General features: G+C 43.1%; 1 protein-coding gene across 1 annotated transcript in view; it reads left to right on the top strand.

The window, feature by feature from the left end:
* Positions 1-4,638: 4,638 nt before the first annotated feature.
* Positions 4,639-21,753, top strand: part of LOC138977299 (sacsin-like) — a 75,483-nt gene continuing 58,368 nt past the window's right edge. Inside the window, exons 1-6 of the mRNA XM_070350200.1 lie at positions 4,639-4,778; positions 11,007-11,205; positions 11,595-11,839; positions 13,776-13,860; positions 17,407-17,554; positions 20,838-21,332. Coding sequence (XP_070206301.1) covers positions 11,053-11,205; positions 11,595-11,839; positions 13,776-13,860; positions 17,407-17,554; positions 20,838-21,332 — 1,126 coding nt within the window. The 5' untranslated portion in view covers positions 4,639-4,778; positions 11,007-11,052. The remainder of the gene's footprint in view (positions 4,779-11,006; positions 11,206-11,594; positions 11,840-13,775; positions 13,861-17,406; positions 17,555-20,837; positions 21,333-21,753) is intronic.

Here is a 21,753-nt window from a genome sequence, read left to right as displayed (position 1 = left end):
GTTACATGACGAGTACAGCCCCCTAACTACTTGGCCTCCATCCAACCGGACATTGCACATGTGTAACCAACACACACGCACGCACGCACGCATGCACACACACACACACACACACACACACACACACACACACACACACACACACACACACACACACACACACACACTACATTTTCATATATCCAAGTTTTACTACGTATTCTTCAACTGATTTTGTCATTATTGATCATTATTGCTTGAAATTATAAAATTAAGCATGATCTTGTTTCTAAACGATGACTGACGCGGGTAACGTGCCGAGGAGAGAGAAATTCCTTCACGGCAGATTTTGCACAAAGTTAGATTTAAACACCATCAAAAACAGTACTCAAGCTATTATTTTTATCTGAGGACCCTTTTCATTCATTCTGCAAACACAATAAAATAGAAATGTACATGCCAATCGAAATAGGTGCAACATTTGATCTTGTACACACAAGTGCTCGAAAGAGAGAACAGTCGTCACATTCACAAGCGAAAACGTGACCGTTGATAAAACTGTTGGAACAACGCGCACGATTTCATGAATCACACTTTTGTAGTTCCGCCGGTAGTGCGTATAAATAAATACACAGGAAATATAGATCGAAATTGCTTTTCGTAAAACAATTATCATACAATATGTATGTTCAGTCGTTACATTAAAGAGTGGTAACGAAACTGTCCTGCTTTTATTTCAGGCTATAAAAAGTGTGTAAATAAAACTCTATACAATTTACATTCCGTCAACACAATCTGACTGCTTCACATATCAAAATAGATACCAAAAGTAGTGCCTGGAACAGTCTAATTTTACAGGCAGGGGATGAGAAGTTGGTGGATGGTTGTAGTAACGAAGTGTAACGACTGTTACATTTTTTTTGTGATGCAATTTTGAACTACTCAGGGCAGAAATTTAACTTGTATTAATTTGCATATATGAATTATGAGTTTTGCTCAACTAATCTTTGTATATTTGTTGCTGCAAAACGTATTCCATTTGGGACAACAACAGTTTGTTTGCATGGCCGATCGTCATGTCACAAATCGGCCATTTTGAAATCGAAGGGAAGGCAACAATCTTTTGGATTTCATTCATTTATTATCTCCAACACATGGAAACACGAAAATTGGCAATATACACATGTTTAAACCATTGTATTTATTCTATCAAAATAGGGGACCCTCTTTGGGTATCTTTTTTGAAAACGACCCATCTAGGTCTTTGTACTTCTTGATGATAAAACTGCTAGGTCTCTGTACTTAGTGATGATAAAACTGCTAGGTCTTTGTACTTATTGATTATAAAACTTCCAGGTCTTTGTACTTATTGATTGTAAAACTGCTAGGTCTTTGTACTTAGTGATGATAAAACTGCTAGGTGTCTCTACTTATTCATTGTAAAACTGCTAGGTCTTTGTACTTAGTGATGATAAAACTGCTAGGTCTTTGTACTCAGTGATGATAAAACTGCTAGGTCTTTGTACTTATTGATTATAAAACTGCTAGGTCTTTGTACTTCTTGATTATAAAACTGCTAGGTCTTTGTACTTATTGATTATAAAACTGCTAGGTCTTTGTACTTATTAATTATAAATCTGCTAGGCCTTTGTACTTCTTGATGATAAAACTGCTAGGTCTCTGTACTTAGTGATGATAAAACTGCTAGGTCTTTGTACTTATTGATTATAAAACTGCTAGGTCTTTGTACTTATTGATTATAAATCTGCTAGGTCTTTGTACTTATTGATGATAAAACTGCTAGGTCTCTGTACTTAGTGATGATAAAACTGCTAGGTCTTTGTACTTATTGATTATAAAACTTCTAGGTCTTTGTACTTATTGATTGTAAAACTGCTAGGTCTTTGTACTTAGTGATGATAAAACTGCTAGGTCTTTGTACTTATTAATTATAAAACTGCTAGGTCTTTGTACTTCTTGATTATAAAACTGCTAGGTCTCTGTACTTAGTGATGATAAAACTGCTAAGTCTTTCTACTTATTGATTATAAAACTGCTAGGTCTTTGTACTTATTAATTATAAAACTGCTAGGTCTTTGTACTTAGTGATGATAAAACTGCTAAGTCTTTGTACTTATTGATTATAAAACTGCTAGGTCTCTGTACTTAGTGATGATAAAACTGCTAGGTCTCTGTACTTATTGATTACTAGATGATTACCGGCTTCGCCGGAAAGAAGTAAAGCCGAATACCCGGCTGCGCCGGGGATCCGGCTGCGCCGTGTGTACGCCGGGAAGCCGGCGCACGAAGGAAGGGAGATAAACGCGCAAAACACTGGAGAAGTTAAGGAAGAGTTGTGGACAGTGACCTTCTAAAAATAGTAACGGGAATATGGATTGAGCGTTGTGGACTAAACATAGTAACGGGAATATAGATTGACGCCACACGAAGGAAGGGAGATAAACGCAAAACACTGGAGAAGATAAGGAAGAGTTACTGGGAATGGATCTGGGAAGATGAACAGAAAAACCAAAATCGGTTCAGCGCTGCGCGCTGAGAGCACGTGTTGAAAATTCTCATCGACCAGGTTGTGTCCGGGCTCTACCTGAATATGCCCACCAAATTTGAAGTAGATCCATGGAGAACTTTGGCCGTGCATCGCGAATACCCACACACACACACACAGACACAAGTCGTATATGAGTTGTTCTTCAGTACTGGTGACAGAAAGGGGGAAAAGTGGTCAAAATTCAAATCTCTAGTTTTGTTTTTGAAATATTGCTTTTCATAAAGCAGAAATACTGTAGTATATGTTGTACATAAGAAAAAATCACTGGTTCACATGGTTCCTACATAATCTAACTTTTAAAGCTGGTTCTTGTGTGTCTGTGTGTATGTTTGTATGATGACGATAGGACCCGAAACGGCTGCACGGACTGAGACAGGAATTGCAGAGAATGTTCTTTGCCACTCGAGTCGTGTTATAAGGTACTTTTGGAATAGCAACTTTGAAAGGATTCTTCAAAAAACGGCGGAAAACATTATATACCCTGTGAGCTATCGAGGATCCTCCCCGTCTGGGCTGTCGAAACATGGTCTTGTTAAAAGACGTTTTCAAATGCGGTTAACGGGGAGATACACTCGAAGCACATTTAGCGAAGTTATGTTGCCAAATCATCAAAGATCAACATTTCACTACACGGATCGATGCACACAGTCGAAATAGATGTGACTTTCACACGACCGAAGACTACTTACTAGCAGACTAGCAGACGACAAGATCTAAATATTTAGATCAGTGAGAGCAATCCGTTGAAGAACAGTTACTCCGCTTATTCGTCTTCAGCTAAGCTTATTTCCCCTGCCATAAGTTTCCTTGCAGATCTGCAGTCGCGTAGTGAAATGAACTAGTGTCATCGGAAGATTCTTCTCAGTCAATGATCAAAGCACAGTAAGTTCTATGCTGACAAAAGTCACTTTCGGACAACACGACGATTGACTTAATTTATGAGCCCAAATGTAACAATATCGACAAGAATGTACGCATTTGACATTAAATGAAACATTCATAGACAGTTTCCAACTCACCAGATCTGCCAAAGAGCCGTCATTCGTGAAAAAACGATGATTTTAATCAGATAGGTATCGGAAACAAGCCTTGGTCACCTGCGTTATTCCTTCCAAGGCGACGTGACGGCGCCACATTTGTTTGTTTATGGCTGTTTATCGCGAAACAACACAGTTGAAATTTGTGTGTAAAATACCACAAATTTGTGGTGAATCAGTTCGTCATCTGCGTTTCGATTGTAATTAAGTCAGATTGGAGTTACTTTGAATCGAAGGCGAGGGTAACCTGCGTTATTTGTGGGACATCGTGAACAAATTTGATTGCAATATTTTATACAGAAAGTAAATTTCAATGATTCTGGCTCAGACTTGTAGATCTGTTATGCAGTGTGTTGGTAGTGTATCTGCTTTTCTGCTATGAAGCTCATTTGGAGTGATACGCTGATCGAAGTGGGGTACCCTATGTGGGACATCAGCCGTATGCAGATTACGCCTCAGAACACTCTCGCATTTCACAAAGACAACAATAATTTGCAACATTTCAAGAACTGCATCAGTTTTATTAGATACTATTTCAACAACAACAGCACAAACACGACTATTATCAACAACACAGAACGGGAGGTAAGTCTTCAAAGACGCACCAAGTGTGCGTTCCCGTTTTTGGACGCCATTTTTGCTGGCATTTTCACAGTAAATCTTAATATTTCCATATCTATTGAATGATTTTGGTATTTTCTTTGATTGTGCCGATTCTCCTATCTCTCTGGCATGTACTGGGTGCTTTGTGACCAGTTTCTCCCCTAGACTGTATTGAAAAAATGCGTCCGTGTGAGCTGACCCCCACTTGTGACCAGTAGCAAAGAACAACTCATGTACATCTAGATACAACTGCACACACACACACACACTCACCTCTCACCTCCACAAGCACGAGCGATTCTATGCAGGCTATCCGTAATAAATCGAGCCATCGTGAAACGAAAGCAGTCGAGAAAGGAAAGTAGCTGAATTCTACGAAAAACCTCTCGGTATAAATAGCATAGCTGACTCAATGACCCTCTCAGAGACACAGCGCCATGACAGCAAACACAATGACAGCAAACTCAACCGGCGCAAGGCGAGGTTCCACGCTGTCTCTTTACTGTGCCTACTCTCCCTTCAAAATGTAAATGATGGTGCAATTTCTGAACACTTTGGAGCTATTTTGAGTCCAATAACACAAAAATGAGGTGAGAGATTTACTTTATTCTTCTTTGAATGCACAGTGAGTTTTGTCAGGTTCAGTTTACAACGTGTGTGTCAATGAGGTGATGAGTCAGCTATGTCTGGGTCACGTCGCTCTGCCGGAATAGCCTAATGAGTCTGAATGATTTTTTCTCGGTCTCTAGCTGACTGTCCCTGTCTGTCTGTCTGTCTTTGTTTCAAGACACACCTTTTTGTAGTCTGCTGTGTTATTTGCGCGATCAATACACACGCGCGCGAGCACACACACACACACACACACACACACACACACACACACACACACACACACACACTCGCACACACATACACGCACACACAAACTGACAGACACACTAACACACGCACTAACACACACACACACACACATACACACACACATACACGCACACACAAACTGACAGACACACTAACACACGCATTAACACACACGCACACACTAACCTTAACACACACACACACACACACTTACCCTAACTCACACACATTAACCCTAACCATAACACACACACACACACACACACACAAACACACACTAACCCTAACACACATGTACACACACACACACACACACACACACACACACACACACACACACACACACACGCACACTCATAATTAACAAGTAGGGTTCCGATTTCAGTGCGTACCTTGCTGTACAGTGTGTCGATTGCCAAATGTCACCCCGGTTGACTGATTCTCAATACGGAGCTCGCTTTGATGTGTCAGTGTCTGAATAGCGTGCAGACATAATAACTCAACACAAGCACTTGGCTTTATTTGCAAACAATTGGCTACGCTGTATACTGTTCCTTTTAGCGCAAATAATTATGTGGAACTGGAGTTCTTTTCAGTTGGTCATGAAACGAATATATAGGCTCTTGATGCGGTGTCCTAAAAGTTATTCATTAAAATATTCAAAGATAAACACGCTGTGTGACAGACAGACAGACAGATGGGTAGACTGACAGACAGACAGACGGACAAACCACTCAAACATACACACACACACACACACACACACACACACACACTAACCCTAACACACACAAACACACACTAACCCTAACACACATGTACACACACACACACACACACACACACACACACACACACACGCACACTCATAATTAACAAGTAGACCAGGGTTCCGATGTCAGTGCGTACCTTGCTGTAGGCCTACAGTGTGTCGATTGCCAAATGTCACCCCGGTTGACTGATTCTCAATACGGAGCTCGCTTTGATGTGTCAGTGTCTGAATAGCGTGCAGACATAATAACTCAACACAAGCACTTGGCTTTATTTGCAAACAATTGGCTACGCTGTATACTGTTCCTTTTAGCGCAAATAATTATGTGGAACTGGAGTTCTTTTCAGTTGGTCATGAAACGAATATATAGGCTCTTGATGCGGTGTCCTAAAAGTTATTCATTAAAATATTCAAAGATAAACACGCTGTGTGACAGACAGACAGACAGACAGACAGACAAACCCTTGCCCTTGTCACCCAGCCCTTTGTGACAAGATAGTCAGACTTGCCCTTGTCACCCGGCCCTTTGTGACAAGATAGTCAGACTTGCCCTCGTCACTCGGCCCTTTGTGACAAGATAGTCAGACTTACCCTCGTCACCCGGCCCTTTGTGACAAGATAGTCAGACTTACTCTTGTCACCCGGCCCTTTGTGACAAGATAGTCAGACTTACCCTTGTCACCCGGCCCTTTGTGACAAGATAGTCAGACTTACCCTTGTCACCCGGCCCTTTGTGACAAGATAGTCAGACTTACCCTTGTCAACCGGCCCTTTGTGACAAGGTAGTCAGACTTGCCCTCGTCACTCGGCCCTTTGTGACAAGATAGTCAGACTTGCCCTTGTCACCCGGCCCTTTGTGACAAGATAGTCAGACTTACCCTTGTCACCCGGCCCTTTGTGACAAGATAGTCAGACTTACCCTTGTCACCCGGCCCTTTGTGACAAGATAGTCAGACTTACCCTCGTCACCCGGCCCTTTTTGTGACAAGATAGTCAGACTTGCCCTCGTCACCCGGGCCTTTGTGACAAGATAGTCAGACTTACCCTCGTCACCCGGCCCTTTGTGACAAGATAGTCAGACTTGCCCTCGTCACTCGGCCCTTTGTGACAAGATAGTCAGACTTACCCTTGTCACCCGGCTTCGTTGTGACAAGATAGTCAGACTTACCCTTGTCACCCGGCCCTTTGTGACAAGATAGTCAGACTTACCCTCGTCACCCGGCCCTTTGTGACAAGATAGTCAGACTTACACTCGTCACCCGGCCCTTTGTGACAAGATAGTCAGACTTGCCCTCGTCACTCGGCCCTTTGTGACAAGATAGTCAGACTTACCCTTGTCACCCGGCTTCGTTGTGACAAGATAGTCAGACTTACCCTTGTCACCCGGCCCTTTGTGACAAGATAGTCAGACTTACCCTTGTCACCCGGCCCTTTGTGACAAGATAGTCAGACTTGCCCTTGTCACGCGGCCCTTTGTGACAAGATAGTCAGACTTGCCCTTGTCACCCGGCCCTTTGTGACAAGATAGTCAGACTTGCCCTTGTCACCCGGCCCTTTGTGACAAGTTAGTCAGACTTGCACTTGTCACCCGGCCCTTTGTGACAAGATAGTCAGACTTGCCCTTGTCACGCGGCCCTTTGTGACAAGATAGTCAGACTTGCCCTTGTCACCCGGCCCTTTGTGACAAGATAGTCAGACTTGCCCTTGTCACCCGGCCCTTTGTGACAAGTTAGTCAGACTTGCCCTTGTCACCCGGCCCTTTGTGACAAGATAGTCAGACTTGCCCTTGTCACGCGGCCCTTTGTGACAAGATAGTCAGACTTGCACTTGTCACCCGGCCCTTTGTGACAAGATAGTCAGACTTGCCCTTGTCACCCGGCCCTTTGTGACAAGATAGTCAGACTTACCCTTGTCACCCGGCTTCGTTGTGACAAGATAGTCAGACTTACCCTTGTCACCCGGCCCTTTGTGACAAGATAGTCAGACTTACCCTTGTCACCCGGCCCTTTGTGACAAGATAGTCAGACTTACCCTTGTCACCCGGCCCTTTGTGACAAGATAGTCAGACTTGCCCTTGTCACCCGGCCCTTTGTGACAAGTTAGTCAGACTTGCACTTGTCACCCGGCCCTTTGTGACAAGATAGTCAGACTTGCCCTTGTCACGCGGCCCTTTGTGACAAGATAGTCAGACTTGCCCTTGTCACGCGGCCCTTTGTGACAAGATAGTCAGACTTGCCCTTGTCACCCGGCCCTTTGTGACAAGTTAGTCAGACTTGCCCTTGTCACCCGGCCCTTTGTGACAAGATAGTCAGACTTGCCCTTGTCACGCGGCCCTTTGTGACAAGATAGTCAGACTTGCCCTTGTCACGCGGCCCTTTGTGACAAGATAGTCAGACTTGCCCTTGTCACCCGGCCCTTTGTGACAATTTAGTCAGACTTGCCCTTGTCACGCGGCCCTTTGTGACAAGATAGTCAGACTTGCCCTTGTCACCCGGCCCTTTGTGACAAGATAGTCAGACTTGCCCTTGTCACGCGGCCCTTTGTGACAAGATAGTCAGACTTGCCCTTGTCACCCGGCCCTTTGTGACAAGATAGTCAGACTTGCCCTTGTCACGCGGCCCTTTGTGACAAGATAGTCAGACTTGCCCTTGTCACCCGGCCCTTTGTGACAAGATAGTCAGACTTGCACTTGTCACCCGGTCCTTTGTGACAAGATAGTCAGACTTGCCCTCGTCACCCGGCCCTTTGTGACAAGATAGTCAGACTTGCACTTGTCACCCGGCCCTTTGTGACAAGATAGTCAGACTTGCCCTTGTCACCCGGCCCTTTGTGACAAGATAGTCAGACTTGCACTTGTCACCCGGCCCTTTGTGACAAGATAGTCAGACTTACCCTTGTCACCCGGCCCTTTGTGACAAGATAGTCAGACTTGCCCTTGTCACCCGGCCCTTTGTGACAAGATAGTCAGACTTGCACTTGTCACCCGGCCCTTTTTGACAAGATAGTCAGACTTGCCCTTGTCACCCGGCCCTGACACCGATACCTGTTGATCTGATCATTGTCGGGGTCTGTAACTGAGGTAATTATCTGATGAATGTGTGGGTGAAGACCATATGGACTGAAATGCTAGTCGTGTAATCTTTGACTTATTACAGAGTATGGGATTGCATTTCTGCTTAGAAACTTAAACATTAATAAATGTGTTTATCCTACCTACCTGAGAGAGAGACCACTCATTAGATAACAATACCGTTCAAACCACACGTGTGTATAACATGTAAATGAGGTCATGTCAAGCAAGTCTAGCAGGGACATGTTTTTCCACTGTTTATGATGCCAAAGTCACCGCGACAAAAAAATATTGCGCTCGCTACTTCCCCTGGTGAATTTTTAGAACTAACACGTCACGCTACACTTTCCAGAGTGACGTTTCTTTGCTTTGACTTAAGAGATTGCACGAGGCTTGGGAAGACCTTGAGGTTACAAAAGAAGCGTCTTAAATTTTGCCGCCTCGACTGCGGGACCTTTTGAGTAAAATACACGCAAGTACAGAATGTAGGATAAACATAATAGTACGTGGCTTGATGTGTCGTACCATATTCACACTCGTTGCTTTTTCAAATAGTGAACAGCTCGCTTTCGCTCGCAGTTCAAGATTTTTATAAACAACTCGTGTAAATCTGGTACGACACAGCAAACCATGTAGTATTCTCTATTTGTTCATGTTGACTACAATTCTAAAAATTCTATTTAAAATTAAAATTTCTCAAAATACATGTGTTGATGACTGGTTTTCAGTGTTAATCGTTTAGTTTTGGGCCGACAGATTTACTAAATGTTATGATATCGCTTCAGACGACTTGTTACCTAAAATCTGGTTGGCCAGATTAATAACGTGATGCACTTAAATGGGAAAAAACCAATTACAACCATTCAGCATAACATTTACCACAAGTGAATGAAATACTACAAGTTCACATCACCGTTCATTGGCTCTATTGACGCCCGTTTGAAATCGTTTGCTTCCCTTTATATAATAAACCGTCCATAAATCGTCGTCCTCCCGAACACAATCCTTTGTAGGCCTATGTCATCGAGAATTTAAGATTCTTGGCAGGGAAATACTTTCATGCAATGACGTCAGCGCCTTTAGGCGATTGGTCAAAGCATTTCAGAGCCTGACTTCTTCTTCTTCTTCTTCTTCTGCGTTCGTGGGCTGAAGCTCCCACGTACACTCGTGGTTTTTTTTACGTGTATGACCGTTTTTTACCCCGCCATTTAGGCAGCCATACGCCGCTTTCGGAGGAAGCATGCTGGGTATGTTCGTGTTTCTATAACCCACCGAACTCTGACATGGATTACAGGATTTTTTCGTGCGCACTTGGTCTTGTGCTTGCGTGTACACACGAGGGTGTTCGGACACCGAGGAGAGTCTGCACACTCTGAGAAATAAATCTCTCGCCGAACGTGGGGACGAACTCACGCTGACAGCGGCCAACTGAATACAAATCCAGCGCGCTACCGACTGAGCTACATCCCCGCCCATGAGCCTGACAACAACATAATGTCGGTCACGCTTGGAATTATCGCTACCTGATACTGCTTTCCAAACGTATTTGAAGTGAGCGGGAGCATGGGGTCAGTTATTAACTTAACTTGCCTTGAACAGTGAGATAAAGAGAACAGTACACAAATACGAACGGAGAGACTCGGAAACTCGAGTCGAGTCAATACTGATACCCACGCTCGAGAACTCACGTATAATATGCGTTTGTGCCATTGAACAGCTTTCCCAGAATCCCGTATTCTATTTTTAGTACGGGATACACACAAGGAAAGGTCAAAGGGCATAATATGTATCACCGCGTGTCGACTGATAGTAATGATAGAACACAACTTCTAGTATAATGGACTTTTGCATTAACTCATAGCTTGTTGTTGATTTGTTGACCATGTGTTGTAGCAATGGAGTGATTGATTAAAACATTGTTGAGGTTTCTTCCACATGTCTTTCAACCTTTACCATTAATGAAGAGTTCTACTCACTTCATGGAAACTACTGACGTGCTTTACGTTTGTGTAACTCTTTCTTTCGTACCACCTACCTTCCTTACTTCCGTCCCCTCTTTCTTCTTTATGTTGTTTGTTTCTTCAATTTTTTCTTATTTCTTCTTTTTCATTGAAGAACTCCGCAATGAGGTAAGCTATAATCGGCACATCCGGACGACAGGATGTCTGCCGCGAAGAGTGATGAGGACGACCATGACCCTGGAGGTCAATGCAAGGTCAACCAGCAGAAAGTGTGGGGCTTTGAGAGACCCAGTCTACTGGAGGATCTCAAGAACATCCTGCACGAGTACCCCGACAATGAACAGATCTTTAAGGTCGGTACCCGGCCATGTAACAGATTTGTAAGGTCGCTACCTTGGTGATACATATACTGATAAACAGAGATCATGTCCTGTTTTTGGTTCAATAGCTTAAAAAGGAACAGATCTTCAAAGGATGCTATTATTGATCTGACAGTTTTGGGAGAGTTTATGGCAAATTTGACGAACTTGTAGAAACGCGGAAATCCACTGTACCGTAACCTTGACGCACACCCCGGCACGATTAGCTGTCCTGTGTTGTGTTGTGTTGTGTTGTGTTGTGTTGCGTTGCGTTGCGTTGCATTGGATTGGATTGGATTGGACTGTATTGGACTGTATTGTATAGTTTTGCATTGCATTGCATTGCATTGTAATGCTGTATGTGTGTGTGTGTGTGTGTGTAGGAGATGCTACAGAACGCGGAGGATGCCCGGGCGACGACGGTGAAGATCGTGTCCGTGTCCGACGACAGAACGCTGCAGGAACCACAGACAAAAAGTACGGTGATAACCTCCCCGCCCAAACCAAATCACCCCAAACCTCCCGGTGGCTGCTTCCGACCTCTTTTCTTCTTTTATGACCGCCAGACATCTCAGAAAATCAGTCTAAAAAATGGAAGGGGTGAGGGGGGCGGAGGTTTTAAACTGAGGCTGATTTTTTGCAAATATAATAAACCGAAAGTCCCAGAAATCACGATCTTTAAAGATGGGTGAGGGGAGGCTAAAACGAGGCGGAGAGGGGGGGGGGGGGGGCTCACAAGAACAAGGACAGGGTAGAGGAGGGGGGAGGGGTGGCACTGTAATGTCTTGAGAATAGTATGTCATGCTGAATCACATTTTCCTGTGCTGATCTTATGAATCCTACTGAGTGCTAAGTTTACGGATTACTAATACAATGTATATTCACGTAGTAAAAAACTCAAAACGATGAAAACTCTCCAATACAATACCACTGTAATTAAATCAGGGATGGCCAAATCTAAAAATTGTAACTCACCAGCCGGGCCAGTAACTTCAAGAAAGTCACTAGCCCGGCAGAAATGTCGCTGGCCTGGTACATACCACAGTTCTTTCTTTCTTTCTTTATTTGGTGTTTAACGTCGTTTTCAACCACGAAGGTTATATCGCGACGAGCATACCACAGTTGATCTGCAGTGTTTAAATATGGCTTTAAAACCCGATATACAACCAAAAGGGTCGCATTTGACCAGAATTTTCATTGACCAGCCGGGCGAGTTGCCAGGCGGTTTCTACTAGCCCGGCGGATTTTGTACTCGCCCCTGGCAACCGGGCGGACGATTTGGCCATCCCTGACTTTAGTACAGAAGAAAATATGCGGTTTACTACCTCATTCGGAGTGAGTTTGCTGTCAGATTTATGTATACGTCTGTGTATTTCATTCTAACCATTCCTACATTATTTGACCGAGCCATCTGCCAAGGACCAAAGGCATGAGGCGAGGTGAATGCATTATCGCCCGGATGCATTATTATGCTGTGAGGTGGTCAGGGGTGGTGGGGGGGGACCCTTCGTGCATGTGTGCATGTGAGAGCATTCTTGCCCAAGTGTCCATGCTTGAAGGTCTATGGGTATGCTACGAAATATGGTGGTTTTTTTGTGTTTTTTTGTTTTGTTTACTTTTCGGTTTGTTATCAAGCGTCTTAACATTTTGTCCGCCTATGTTGTCCTCTTTTCCATGCATATAAAAAAATATGCTTGAATGATAAAAACAATTTCTCCAGTGTTTGACAACGTTCCGGGGTGTTGCAGGTAGCTTTGTTTCCTCCTTGGGGATAAAGCTACCAGGGGAAGGGATTGTGTTGGAGGTGCGGGTAGAGGGGTAGCCCTCCCGGTGCTCCCCCTTGGACCTCCCTAGTCTAGGACCCTGGGTCTTCGCGAGGTGGCCATTGTGGCGTAATCCCTCCGGACTAGCATAACGTTTCCCTATCCCAAGACCGACCGTGCGTGGTCTATGACCACACCCTCTACGAGGTGACCCTATCAACTAGGCAGCGAAAGCCCCTAGGCGAAACACGGCGGATCTAGAGGAGAGAACCTCGATAAAAAATTTGAGCTGCCATGAAGACGGAGCATGTTGGCTGAGGACAGCGGGCAGACCTTCTGTGCCGACACCCATCTACAGGAGAAAACCAGGCATGCACGCATCAAACCCAACATGGCCATACAAACGGATATCCGGGAACGTAGAAGAAGAAGAAGAAGACAACGTTCCAAAATTCAGAATCATTGCATCGCTTGTGCCTTCTCCCCAAGCGGTAGCACCCTTTGCGAGCAAGTCTTTTGTTGTTGTTGATATGAGTTTGTGTGTGCACTTAAAAGAGACCGCTGGGTCGAAATATATGTTGTGACTGTAACGTGTTTTGTCAATAACAAACGTTCCAAGAAATTACTATTCTTGTTTTTTTTATTCCAGTATTTGACATTCAAACCGAACCCCACCTGTATCCCTCTCTAATGTATGATTCAGTGATCTCTGAATTGCTAACGTTGCAGTACTGATGAGGTTAGATACTCTGGGCACCACCTAGATGCAGTCATGCGTTCAAAAGCTGTGGAGTCGGTGTAAGATGTCCAACAAAACTTTTATTTTTCAGAACGAAAGCGAGAAGCCTCCACAACATGGCGGCCACCTTTTGACGAGGTGCTCTCGGTAGGTGTGAGAATAATTGCAATACCTTCTTTGAATTATCAATTGTCATCATCAGTAACAGCAACAGGGGCGATGGCGGCGGCGTCTTGTCATATCCTTCTTATTGTCACTAATTTTATCGTTGTGATTATGACTGTTATTACTGTGTAAGGCATAATGACGAATATGGCTGTGTCTATTTCTTCTTCTTCTGTGTTCGTTGGCTGAAACTCCCACGTACACTCGTGTTTTTGCACGAGTGGACTTTTACGTGTATGACCGTTTTTACCCCGCCATTTAGGCAGCTATACGCCGCTTTCGGAGGAAGCATGCTGGGTATTTTCTTGTTTCTATAACCCACCGAACTCTGACATGGATTACAGGATCTTTTTCGTGCGCACTTGGTCTTGTGCTTGCGTGTACTCACGAAGGGGGATAAGGCACTAGCAGGTCTGCACACAAGTTGACCTGCGAATCGGAAAAATCTCCACCTTAAGGGGAGGTTCTAGTATAAAATATCACCAAAATCGCTTCAGTTGTGATTTTGGGGTTCTTGCAATAATGGGTAGATAAAACATTGTATAGTATTGTGGTGGAAGAAATTTCACCAAATCATTAAACCGTTAAAATGACAGTTTAACCGCCAAAAAACACTCTGCTCCTTGTTTCTTGGTCCCTAATCGTCGGATTTACACCAAAATTGGACCATTGTCCCTAACTGATCTCCAATACAAACTTTTCAAGAAGAAAAAGTTAATTATTGGCAGTTAAAAACCCGTTATAAACCGTTATTTTCTAATTTTTCACCGATCTTTATGAAATGTTGTGGTTAGGTTGGTTGTCCCTAACTGAATTTCAACAAGAATAAAAAGTTGATTTTTGGCAGTTAAAAAACCGTTAAATCCCGTTTTTTCACCAATCTTTATGAAATTTTGTGAGTAGGTCCGTTGTCCATAACTGAGTTTCAATACGTACTTTTCAGAAGAAAACCAAGCTTTTGTCAGTTATAAACCGTTATTTTCTAATTTTTCACCGATCTTTATGAAATGTTGTGAATTTCAACAAGAATAAAAAGTATCTAAACTTTGAAGCCTTTTTTTCTCAGAATGATGTTTTCGGCACCTTGCTTCGCCGTTTCCTTGATAACTCAAAATGGTCTCAACCGACTGGAACAAAACGTAGCATGGCTTTTTAGTATTCATAGGACTACACTTTGTGGAAGGCGTTTGTGGGTCGGGATAAAATCAAAGAAAATATAGCTTGTCAGTTAAAACCGTTATATGTAAATATGATGAAATCAACGTTTTAATTAAAATAACGTAATTTTGATTCCACAAAATGTAGTCCAATTACATGTTATTGTATGTTTTGAATTTCTTTAAAAAATGTGCGCTCCTTGAAGAATTATCAAGGAAACGCCAAAATCACTATTTTCGGTTTCTAGATAATGTATGTTTTTCCGTTGAATTGTTTCTCAACGGCAGTTGTCGTGACATATTAACTAACACAATATATGGGTCAGCAATGCATTTGACTTTATTTGAGCCGAAATCCATTAATATTTCCCATTCTAAATAGGAACACAACTGAAGCGATTTTGGTGATATTTTATACTAGAACCTCCCCTTAACCAACCAGGCGCGGCCGGTATTCGAACCCACGACCTTCCGCTTTGGATGCCGGCGTCTTACCACCAAGCCATTGCGCCTGTCTGTGTCTATTTCTAATAATTATTGTCTTTCCTTTTGAGGTAACATCAACAGAACACTATTTGACAAATACATACCAATCGAAAAACGGGTATATTACCTTATCGGATGTATTCTTCGACTTTTAAACAAAAGTGGACACATCAGTAACCAGGTTAGATTAAGTATTCTTTGACTGTCTGATTCATTGTTGAGGCGTACCGATTGTAGCTATCCCAAATGAACACGTGTGGCGGTGGTGGTTCCATCTGGCTGCATTGTCATCGGGTCACTTCGAGACAATACAGTGTTCTGGATGATCGAACGTCCAGCAAATACCTGTACGCGTACCTGTAGATATCACGTCACCCATGACTCACTTTTTCTCTCCAATGTTTCAAATCATACGTTGTTTTGCTCCCACCAAGACTGCAGATCTTGGCAAACGCGTGACGTAAAAACAAGATTTGATGACGTTACCCGTACACGTTCCCGTACACGTGCTGAAAAGTACCACATCTAGATCTGTCTATTCAGGCAACAGAGCGCCAGTCCTTCCAGTTTAAAAAAACCGTTAGCTTTTTTACTCAGATCTGCCCAGCCTTTTACATGAAGTGAGGTCATCCCGCCGCCTAAACACATACGAGATCTCAACAGCCTGGCTGCTTCGATCAAGTGCCGACGGGGATTTCTTGATGAATTAGGCTACTTTGCAGATAAGCAGTAGTATACGTCACGAAATTAGTTCATCGAAAAATGCCCACACTACACTGACAGCACCCAGGATGTTGATGTTTGGGATGGTCCAAGTGGAGGGAGAATCTCACGCCGTGTAAACGGGTCATACCTAAGATTTTTAAATTGGCAATCTGGTGGCTGCTCCGCCTGGCGTCTGGCATTATTTATTTATTTATTTTATTTACGAGGATTTATATCGCGCACGTATCTCACCACACAAGGCGACTCAAGGCGCATGTTACCTATTAATGCCGTGTGAGATGGAATTTTTTACACAATATATCACGCATTCACATCGGCCAGTAGATCAACTGCCTATAGGCGCTGCATCCACCTTTCACGGCCTATTATTCCAGGTCACACGGGTATTTTTGGTGGACATTTTTATCTACGCCTATACAATTTTGCCAGGAAAGACCCTTTTGTCAATCGTGGGATCTTTAACGTGCATACCCCAATGTAGTGTACACGAAGGGACCTCGTTGGTTTAGTGCTAGGACTGGTTAGCCCGGTGTCAGAATAATGTGACTGGGTGAGACATGAAGCCTGTGCTGCGACTTCTGTCTTGTGTGTGGCGCACGTTAAATGTCAAAGCAGCACCGCCCTGATATAACCCTTCGTGGTGGACTGGGCGTTAAGCAAACAAACAAACAAACAAACCCCGTGTAAAACATTTGTCAGATCTCAGATGGTGAGCCGAATTGTTTGCGCGAAAGGACGGCGCTTTAAAGTTATTATATATTATATGATCTTTGGTTATAATATCAATCATTCAAAAAAGTTCTGTAGAAACGGACAAACATCCTTTGGGAAAAAAAGGACCAGTAAGTGATAATTAAGGAAATTATCATAGATTCCAAACGGATGATTTGCAGCACTCTTTGAGAGTCGACAGATAATGCCTACTCACCCTATCCTTATCGATCATGCCCCCCCCCCCCCCCCCCCCCCCCCGTTTCTCACGCCCTCTCCCCTTTCTATCCACCCACACCCATCCACTTACCATTATAAGTTCAATTATCTAAACCTAAAACATGAAAAGTTAAACTATCCAAAAACATAAGAATTACGTAGGATTCTTTCTGATGAAAAAAATGGTCGTCCAGATCACAGACTATTACACGTAATGTGTATATTTCAGATGCCCGGACTGTGTGTTTACAACGACGCTCGTTTCACGGACGAAGATTGGGAAGGCATCAGGAAACTCCACGCCAGTGTCAAGGTCAAGGACCCTCTCAAGGTCGGCAGATTCGGACTGGGCTTCAAGTCAGTTTTTCACCTGACAGGTTAGTGGTACCTCTACTTGACATTTGTTGTCTTTTGTTAAATTATCGTTTTTGAAATGTGTACGCCACATAGAAGCGAACGAGGTAAAGCACTACAAGTTTCAACTGAAATTGTAATAACCTCCAGCCTTATCCTGACACATTCAGAAAGCTTTGACGCAGCAGTAATACAACCAATGTGAGTGCTGGAAAAGGGAAATAATATGTACACATTTCTAACGATTTCTATCAAGATTTTTCATAATTAGAATTCCAGTCTTCGCTAAAGGAAGAAGCATTAGCTTGCTGCTCTTCACTGCTTACGTTTAATGCGCGCCATATTGTATTCTGTAAAATGTTAATAGTTAATGAATATTCCGGCAAACCAATTTTACTCTTCTTTTGTGTGTTGGTAAATTAATTTGTCCTTACTTTGGGTAAGAAGGAAGTCCTGTGAGAAATTGAGGCAACTTGGTTTGCTTTCTGCTCTGTTTCGTTCTATGTTTAAAAACAGTTTGCTTTATTTCGAAAAAAGTATGATTAGGTATAGGTTTATTTTAGGACTTCTTTGGCCACAGAATAGAACAAACCAGCACCTCTTTATTATTTACTTCTACTTTGCTGTAGTGACCATTTATAAAAAAAAATATATATATCATGGCAGGAGTTAAAGGCATATGTACGCGCTCCCGTGTTTACAAAGTGTAGTTTGCCCATAATCGATGTCAAACGCACCATAAGACCATATAATGACGATATGTCACAATGCGCGGACCATAATACATGCATTACAGCTTGTTCTAGCCTCTGAAAAAGTGAGGATGTCAACAAAGCCGCGGTGTTAGCTCCCTTGCGTCAACGTTACATGTGTTGCCAAATCTATAAATAGGACGATCCAGATCAAAATGAAAATTAACATATCTCAACATTGAAGGGGTCCTAGACCACAATATTTTGCAGGGAACTTAATTTAGCATGTCTCCAGCTGTTGGTAAAGCAATTAGCGTGTATAGTCAACTCAACTCAACTCAACTCAAATTTTATTGGCTTCAATTTTCATAGAAGAATTTGTCTTGCGCTTGGGAGAAAGTAAGAGTATAACATATAAAAACAGCATTCATATCACATTTCATGTATCACACACAGTAATCACTAGTATATAAGCCTACAATTATCACATTTGTACCTGTATCATACATGCAAATAAATAGTATCACATTTCCACGTATCACACACAATATATACATTACATAACATACAGCAAGCTTCCATCTCCCGCCCCCCCCCCCCCTCCCACACATACATATCCTCGCACGCGCGTCGACTCCACACAAATGACATCATCAGTCCATCAACTAAAATGCACAATGACCAGCAGTGGGCACATGATACTTAATACGTGCTCAACTAGACCTGCTAACCAAAATAATAACAGAAACAAAAACAAGGACTGGGCACAACATTTACACGTGTGTGACCTACTTACATCAGGTGCCTGTGATCTATAAATAACAATGATTGCGTTTAAAGTAAAACATGAATAATGCCGATGTTTACTGACAATGAATACATAACAACTAAGATAAGAATGTATGTGCTTTCATAATATGATTATTTTATAAAACACAGTGGGGAAATCGAGTACATATGCCTTTAAGCACTTAATTTGATCAAGTAACCTTTCAAAGGCACGGTCCTTTCCGTGTAAATACAGTGTTCTGGATGATCGAACGTGTAGCAAAGACCTGTACGGGTACGTGTAGATATTGCGTCACCCGTGACTCACTGCTTTTCTCCAATGTTCCAAATGCATACGTTGTTTTGCTCTTACCAAGACTACAGATCTAAGCAAACGCGTGACGTAAAAACTAGATTTGATGACGTTACCCGTACACGTTCCCGTACACGTCCTGAAAAGTTCCACATCTAGATCTGTCTAATAGTTCTGCTCACAGTGTCTCAGATCTGCCTGCAGCAGAGTGTTTACATGGCATAACACAATCCCTTCACTTGGTCACATACCAAACATCACCATCCTGAATGCTTTCTGAACACCGTTGAATTTGTGTGTGTGACTGTGATGAATTGGCTTTGCAACCGTGGTTGCTAAGTAATGTATGCACACAAAACGTACAGGAATGGCTCAGGCTGTTGATTTATTGTGTGTGCCCAAGTGATGGGACAGCCTTATCCTTTGCAAGCTTGAAAATCTAGCTAGATCGCAGAGACAGCCTTATCCTTTGCAAGCTTGAAACCCGAGCTAGATCGCAGAGACAGCCTTATCCTTTGCAAACTTGCAATCCTATCTAGATCGCAGAGACAGCCTTATCCTTTGCAAGCTTGCAAACCTATCTAGATCGCAGAGACAGCCTTATCCTTTGCAAGCTTGAAACCCTAGCTAGATCGCAGAGACAGCCTTATCCTTTGCAAGCTTGAAACCCTAGCTAGACCGCAGAGACAGCCTTATCCTTTGCAAGCTTGAAACCCGAGCTAGATCGCAGAGACAGCCTTATCCTTTGCAAGCTTGAAACCCTAGCTAGATCTCAGAGACAGCCTTATCCTTTGCAAGCTTGAAACCCTAGCTAGATCGCAGAGACAGCCTTATCCTTTGCAAGCTTGAAAACCTAGCTAGATCGCAGAAACAGTCTTATCCTTTGCAAGCTTGAAAACCTAGCTAGATCTCAGAGACAGCCTTATCCTTTGCAAGCTTGGAAATCTAGCTAGATCTCAGAGACAGCCTTATCCTTTGCAAGCTTGGAAACCTAGCTAGATCTCAGAGACAGCCTTATCCGTTGCAAGCTTGGAAACCTAGCTAGATCGCAGAGACAGCCTTATCCTTTGCAAGCTTGAAACCCCAGCTAGATCTCAGAGACAGCCTTATCCTTTGCAAGCTTGAAACTCTAGCTAGATCGCAGAGACAGCCTTATCCTTTGCAAGCTTGAAACCCTAGCTAAATCGCAGAGACAGCCTTATCCTTTGCAAGCTTGGAAACCTAGCTAGATCGCAGAGACAGCCTTATCCTTTGCAAGCTTGAAAACCTAGCTAGATTGCAGAGACAGCCTTATCCTTTGCAAGCTTGAAAACCTAGCTAGATCGCAGAGACAGCCTTATCCTTTGCAAGCTTGCAAACCTAGCTAGATCTCAGAGACAGCCTTATCCTTTGCAAGCTTGCAAACCTAGCTAGATCTCAGAAACAGCCTTATCCTTTGCAAGCTTGACAACCTAGCTAGATCTCAGACGGTGACCAAATTATTTACACGGAATGGACTGTGCACTTAAACTGTAAAAACTCCTTGGATTTCAGACCACCCAATCATCATCAGCGGGCGAAAACTGCTGTACATGGACCCGTTCAGACATGAACATGAAGCCATCTACATGACGTCACTGGATGACCTTGACCTCCAAGAGCAGACAACGCTACGTCAAGCATTGGCCTCCATGCTGCATCTTTTAGAGAAAGATTCTCTGACTAGTAAGCTCTTGCACGGGATACTTATAGTGCCGTGTGCACTACCAGACAGCCCTTTCCCTTTTTCTGGGTTAATTAATATGACCCTATGTATTCCTTATTTTCGTGTGTGTGTGTGTGTGAGTGTGTGTGTGTGTGTGTGTGTGTGTGTGTGTGTGTGTGTGTGTGTGTGTGTGTGTGTGTGTGTGTGTGTGTGTGTGTGTGTGTGTCTGTGTGTGTGTGTGTGTGTTAGTTATGTTGTGAGAAAGTTGAACACTTGGCTTTTTCACAGGACCTTGATAATTACTCCACTCGCGCCATATTTGCACACAAAATTAACAAGGGCAAGACCTTCCTAGCAGATCATGCTCAACTTCAAAATGTCAAAACTGTTTGCATTAACAAACGCATATATTTAACTGAGCAGACGGATTTTGCACACGATCGCGACCACTACGGACATACTTCATGTTGTTTCTTTTTATACGAGCAAGGGGAATGGGAAGTCTGTTACTTTCATTTCATTTCATTTTCATTTTCATTACTTTATTGTCCCATCGCTGGGACGGTCTCGAATAGCAGCTAGCATCTGCTGAAGAGACATTAAACCCCAAAAACCAACCAACCAACCATCGCTGGGAAATTCGGGTCGCTTCCTCCCAGTGGAAAGCTAGCAGCAACGGAGTCGCGCTACCCAGGTGTCTGCGTGTTTAGGTGTATTCAGCCACCTGCACTTATGGCAGAATGACCAAGGTCTCTTACGTGCCAA

Source organism: Littorina saxatilis, linkage group LG9, assembly GCF_037325665.1.
Source record: "Littorina saxatilis isolate snail1 linkage group LG9, US_GU_Lsax_2.0, whole genome shotgun sequence".
Taxonomy (NCBI): domain Eukaryota; kingdom Metazoa; phylum Mollusca; class Gastropoda; order Littorinimorpha; family Littorinidae; genus Littorina; species Littorina saxatilis.
The sequence above is the reverse complement of the archived record's forward strand: the minus strand, read 5'-3'. Positions and strand labels throughout refer to the sequence as shown.